The sequence below is a fragment of the Pygoscelis adeliae genome, unplaced genomic scaffold (assembly GCF_000699105.1).
Source record: "Pygoscelis adeliae isolate BGI_AS28 unplaced genomic scaffold, ASM69910v1 Scaffold336, whole genome shotgun sequence".
NCBI lineage: Eukaryota > Metazoa > Chordata > Aves > Sphenisciformes > Spheniscidae > Pygoscelis > Pygoscelis adeliae.
The window spans coordinates 526,996-533,624 of NW_008824938.1; the positions used below are offsets into that span (position 1 = coordinate 526,996).

Sequence of the window (6,629 nt, forward strand, 5' to 3'; positions counted from 1 at the left end):
GGCGGCCGCTGGCATTCGCCGTTGTCGCGGCCTTACGGCATTGCGGGCCGTGCAGGCTTTGCTGCCAAGGGACGGGGCTTCTCGCGCCTGGTGCAGGAGGGTGGTCGTGAAACCTTAGATCAGCCACCCGCGGGCAGTCTCCTTGCGGATTCCGGGCGTGTTTATCTAAAAAGCGCACCATAACTAGCTGCTTTTGCACTTCAGAAATGCAGGTCTCGATGTGCCTCTCAGTAGCATTATGGAGATCATACAGCTGTGCCTGCCAGGCTTTGGCTGTGAATCTCTGAGAGGGCTTATTTAAGTAAGGCATTATAGAGAATTACAGGTTTTCTGCTCTTCACGAAAGTCTGGAACTGGTCATCCTGCGGGCTGCAAAAATCGGTTTCTGCGGTGAGGTGGGGCTGGTAGCATTCGGTGATGCTGGTGCACCACAGCGTGCTAGGAGCTAAGTGAAATGGTTAGCTTATGAAAAAATACAGCTGCTCTCTCCAAGATGTAAACTAAACTAGTATCCACTATAAGCCCTACCTTTTTTTTTTTTTAATTGAAATACTGAACATTAGCAGGGGTGCTTTTTTTTTGAAATAAGGGATTATCTGCAGTGTAGAATATAGACTCACTAAAGACGCTGTTTGCCTGATTTGTGTGCTTAAAAATTATGCATAGCTTAAGAACATTGGAAATTTTCACTGCTTTCCAAAAATCATGCTTGTGTTACTGCTCTGTTTATGTGAGGGTGGGCATCCTTTCTTTACACGGGTCAAGGCTGCATGAGGTTTTTCCTTCAGTGGTAATGGCTACAGCAGTGTAACCCGAGCACTGGGTTTGATAGAGAATCAGGCCATTGACTTTGATGAGTGACTTGAGAGCATATAACCTACTCTGACTGCCATTAGTGCAGAATATCTTCTGGAAGAGTAATTACCTGCAGTATCTTAGTTGATTTTTACCTTAAACTACACAGAAATGCAGAACTGCTTTTAGAGTTTAGTTGACTACAGGGGATGGTCTGTAATTCATTTTGTTGACTCTGAAGGTCTTTTTAGAGGTGGCTGGAAACGTTACAAGGAGAAAATGTAAGGAAGGCTTTTAATCATTAATTGACATGCAGAGAAAAGGAGATACTAACAAGTACAAAGTCTCTGGACTTTGTGGAATTAAGCCTTATTACTGTTGTTTTAGTTGAATCTAAACTTGTGGAAATAAAGGTTGGTTTACTGTGCACTCATGGATTTTCTGTGATGTGCTTTTGTTCAGTACTACTTCTGCTCTCTGTCCTGTAGGAAATTGTTTGCTACTGGTCTTCGGCTCACTAAATTCTTTGACTCAGTTTGGCCATTTGCATTCTGTCTCTGTGTGGGCCACATAGAATAGAAAAACTGATCAAATCAAAGTAAGATTTATTTAATTAGGTACAAGTTAGTTTTATTGATCCATTCTTTGCTTACCACCCTTCTCTGTTTGGGAGAAACAAGCAGTTCATCAGAGATTTAAAACTGGGCGTTATCTTCTTAAAGATAGCTTAAAATAGGACAGGTTGGGGGTATACAAGGTAAGGCATTGTTAATGTAAGTAAAATTCAGGCTTTTTACCGCCTTTACTCTTGGCAAAGGCCACAAGTCCTCTGAGCAGAATAAAAAAGCAGTATAGTCGCATAGAATTTTCACTTTACTGATTCACAAATAACTGAAAGCATCTAGGAAATACATATTTTGAAGAATGTAAGGTATATGTTTATAAGTATGCACTCTTTGTGGCTTAACTCAACCAGTAACTACCAGAGATGTTTTGCTGTTAAATGTGATGGGTAAGTCAGAGATGCCCTTTGGTTAGCACTGGCAGAGTGCATGCTCAGTGTGGGCACCTGCAGACTGTGGTGGTTGCAGTAGCAAGTCCGGGTTCTGTGGTTGGCCGTTTGCACAAAGAGGCATAGCTTCCTTTTCTCTTTGCTTTCTCTTCTATTTCTCTTCCTATTGGAAGTTCCTAATTTGAAATGTATTTCATGTAATTAGGTGCTGTATGCAGTTTCTGATTGATAGTAATTTTGGTACTTGCAGAAAATTAGTTGGGAGTCAGCTACTTGCTACAGACAGTTGTTCATATTTCAAAAGTGATGCCTTTCCCTCAATTTGAGAATGTCTGAAGTAGAGCCAGCCTTAATACATTATTCTGAAATAATCTTTTTCTGAAGCACTTGGTGCTATTGAGAACAGAAATGTTATATGTCCTCAATCACATACCTTCAGGTTCTTTGAAATTGCCTTGCTATCTTTGACCAAGGCAATATTCAGACATAACTGGAAGATGATTAGCAACTCTTTGCCATTTGTTTTATTGAACGGGGTGTTAATAAAAAAGTGAAGTAAGCATAAATGTACTTTTTATAGGCATGCATGCCATCAGCTCTGTTAGTTGTTATGCATATGTGGAAATAATAAATCATGAACCTAATTGCATATTACCTTGCTGAGAAGACTATAGCTTTTAATAATACTTAACACGAGAGTAATGATTATTTTTTTCATACCAGCAGGTCTTGCTAAGTAGGTGTTTTGTGTTTAGAAACTAGAGGACTTTGAACAATATATCACTCCAGAAAAATCAGCATCTCTGCTTATGTTTGAGGTATCTGATAATCTGCTTAAGTATGTATTTAGTGGGGCATATTGGTTTACTTAAACTCTTGCCTTTCTCTGAAGCAAATTATGTTTTAACTCTTTGCTCTTCCTCCAGTGCCTTGCGTTCCATGATATTTCACCGCAAGCTCCAACACATTTCCTAGTGATTCCTAAGAAGCCAATTGTCAGGTTATCTGAAGCAGAAGATTCTGATGAATCTGTAAGTACTCTAGAAGCTTTCTGTACACCAAACTGTACCTCTAATTACTTCATAATTTTCTAGACTCGCCCCCTTTTCCTCTTGAGATTTCAAAGAGGCAGAGTAGTTTTCTGATACTATAATCCTTTTCCTCTAGCTTAGAATGGGAATGGAGTTAAGGTTTTCCAGTAAAAGTAGTGTTATTAAGCGAAGCATATCTCTGGGTATGTGTTTGCCGTGCAAAATGCATTATTATTTTGGAGTACAGTCTTGATGTCTGTTTTCATGTTTACAGGCAGTAGTACTTATTCTAATATGGGCTTGGGGTTTTTGGCAGGTCAGATATGAAGAAAGGGAAAGTTAGCTGAGAGGTGCTGAATATTTCATTTGTATACTATAAACATAAAGTTCGAAGATTTTGTAAACCTTTACATGATAAGACAAAGTTTCTTTTCTACCAGAATTATCCATGTTGCCTGAAGAAGTAATGGGGGCTTTAATCATGAGATAAATGTAGCTTCTGTGACACTTTTGTAGTCTGTTACGGTCTAGCTTGAAAAAAATCTGTAGCTCTTTTTTTCCTCTATATTATGCCTAGTCAGTCTTTATAGCTTTTCTTGGAAAATGTCAGTTGTGGGCAGACAACAATTTGAAGAGCAGTGGCTGAATTTCTACAAATTAGCTTATTGGCTTATCTGAATGGTTCTCTGCTCTCATTCCTTCCCTTCCTGCCCTCTCCCCTTTTTGTGTGTTTTCTGTTCGTTTTTTTCTTTTTTTTTTTTTTCTCCTCCAGCTTCTTGGGCATTTAATGATTGTTGGCAAGAAGTGTGCTGCTAACCTGGGCCTGACCAATGGATTCCGGATGGTTGTGAATGAAGGGCCTGAGGGTGGGCAGTCTGTCTATCACGTACATCTCCATGTTCTGGGTGGTCGTCAGTTGGGCTGGCCTCCTGGCTAAGATTTTTACACCACAAGAGTTAACTGCATGCATACAGATTACCACCAAATAGATTTAATATGTTGCCCATCAATCTAGCCACTGTTAATGTATTTTTTTTTTGAATGTGTGTCTACAAAGGGTAATAAAGGCTCTGAACAGCATTTGCACAATAAAGATCTAGCATGTGGGAATCATCTCTGTCTGGTGTGCCTTACTGATGGAAACAATTCTTCAAGTTAAAATGGTGTTCTGTGGAGTTTAAGTATGTAGCGTGTTTCAGTCTGCTGTTAACAACCTTCTGGACATAGTGATTAGCCGAGGCATTTGAAATGTGAAGGTGCAACTGCTTAGCAATCTTTCATGTCTTTTGGGAAGAAAACTTGTAAGCTTTTTGAATGTGGTATGTAAATATTCATAAAGCCAGCGTAGGCTTCTGCTAAAACTTTTTTACGAAGTGTTGTATGTGTAATTCCAAACGTGCCATGCAAGGGCTGTGTCAGTACGGTGCAGTGTGTTGGAAATGTACAGCTCCTGTTGGAGCCCTCTGTCAACAGCTGCTTTGTAAGGCCCCATCTTTCTGATGAGAAGGGGTAAAACAATAGCTTAATGGCAGCTGTGATAGTTCCATAGCACATTGGTATTTACTTCTGAGTTGTGATTTTGATGGCATTGAGCACCTGAAATGAAAACACTGAACAGTGTCTGTGGGGCCTTGTAAGATGCTCAAAGCATTTCATGTTGGTACATAAGCAGCATAATGTAGTATGTATACATTTTAGATTCCAGATTTTATTGGGCGGAATTTGTCCTTCAGTGAATAGTATTTTCTCTATGTTGCTGCATACAATTGTTCATGCAACACTGTCATCAAATCTCCAAGACAACAAATTTTCCTGAAGTTAGGGTTACAGATGTGTCTGCCAGTGTAAATATAAAGCAACTGTTCTTTCTGTTAAAATTGAGAAGTCCCAGCTAACCCGTTTTTATGATGGAAGATACTTGGAAGTCTTTAGACAGATGCCCTAAGAAAAACTGGGGTATTTGTGAGCACCACTTCTCCAGAGTACAGTTTTAACACTAAAGGTGTTAGAGAAAGAAATGTGGGGGTGTAGAAAGTGGACAGGTAAAGACTGTGAGTTGTAATGTCTATTCAGATAAAAACTTGTAAGTTTGGTAAAGGTATTTGGATTCATTCAACTTGAAAGTATTCTGCAAGTACTTCTGAAGGTTTTGAACCTTCAGAGTTTTTACCCTAAGACATGACTTCAAATGGAAAATCAGCTAGCGCTTCTGAAGGCAGCTGGTCTATAGTTGAGTTAGGAATAAAAAGGTGGTCTTGTAGTGGTAGCCTGACAGCTGTTCTCCTGGATGTCCTGCACAGAAGTGAAGAAGAAAACCACCCAACCCCCAGAGGTACATCATCCCTGAGCAGAGACCTGAATGTGTATCGTGAGAACGAGGTATCACTGGCAGATACAGTGGGGCTACAGTAAAGGTTTATGGCTGGGAAACTTCCTATCGGAACAAGTTCATGAAAGGCACTTAAGGATATCGAGATTAACCACCAGCACCCAAATGTGGGAAAGGGCATGTGCTATGTGTACTACTTTCACTTTTCTAATTTCTGTTCTCCTATACGTATGCTTTATACCAACATTGGCATTTGTGAATTAAAGCATGACTGAAGTTAATTGCATCGCTGCTGAAAAAAAATCCAGCAAAGCTTTTGTTGCTTTACTTGGAATCTGACTTGCAGATGTACATGTTTCAGGAAGGTAAGAAGACTTCTAAGGGAGGGCAGAACCATGGAATTGTTGCAAGGGTAGCCATGAGGTGAGCTTGCTAACTAGTCTAGTTGTGCTTCAGTTTCAGATGAGTGTGTTCTGCAGTACCTTGAAAACCAAAGATTGATGCTCAAATGATGAGAAGAGTAGTACTGAGCTTAAGACACCTGTCAGACAACGGTGAACCCAATGTGGGAAAAATATAATTGGAGGAAAACTTTCTTTTTCCTAATTTGTGACTGTTAAGAGATCACTGAACCTTCAGGAAATGGGACAGCTGGGTATTAGTTGCCCTCTTCTAGCCCTTAAAAGCACCTGTCAGTTTGTTGCTAAAAGGTAGATTTCAACCTCCCTGCCATGAATTACCTTCTGCTTGAGTTGCAGTCTGTTACTTCTGTGGCTAGGTAATCGGCTCTAATACAGCTGCTCTGTCCAATAATTTTGAAGGCCAGTTACGAAGTGAGCTATGTTAACTGCATTACAGGGAGACAGCAAACTTCATCTTAGATTTAAAAAAAACCAGGGAGATGGACATGGGAAGGTAGGGTTATCCTACGTAGCCCTTCAATTCTACCTTACTGACAGATCTGAGACACCCACTGGAAGATGTCTTTGTCTCTTCTGTTTCTCCAAGTAATCAAGTTAGATGACAAAAGCCTGTAAGCACCTCAAGGACTTCACCTTTATTTAATCTTCATGGGCAGAAGGTGGAAATTATTTACCTGAAGTAGACAGAAGCTGATGTATGATCTGAAATTGAATTGCTGTAGTGTTAGCGTCCACTTAACTGAATGATTGAGCTAGGCAACATGTACTGTTATGTCTCTAAACTCCCTGAGGTATCTGGAAGGTGTTCCTGCTATGTTCCTGGCTATGCTCAGACCATCTCTGTGTTTAGGTTTTGTTTTATCTGCTGCATGTTCTGTAAGGATTAAACTAGGCGAAAAGATTGATACCTTCGGGAATGAATGACAGGGACATGTTTGAAAGAGCCATGGAAGACTTTGAAGGGTCCACACTAGCTCCATGTTGCTGTGGAGCTGCAAGAGAGTTCCTTTTTCTTTAAAGCCAGTGACTGTGCTTAGACT

General features: G+C 40.2%; 1 protein-coding gene across 1 annotated transcript in view; it reads left to right on the forward strand.

The window, feature by feature from the left end:
• Nucleotides 1–3,951, forward strand: part of HINT1 (histidine triad nucleotide binding protein 1) — a 4,920-nt gene extending 969 nt beyond the window's left edge. Inside the window, exons 2-3 of the mRNA XM_009325376.1 lie at nucleotides 2,698–2,838; nucleotides 3,611–3,951. Of these exons, the coding sequence (XP_009323651.1) occupies nucleotides 2,698–2,838; nucleotides 3,611–3,775 (306 nt within the window). The 3' untranslated portion in view covers nucleotides 3,776–3,951. The remainder of the gene's footprint in view (nucleotides 1–2,697; nucleotides 2,839–3,610) is intronic.
• Nucleotides 3,952–6,629: the final 2,678 nt, after the last annotated feature.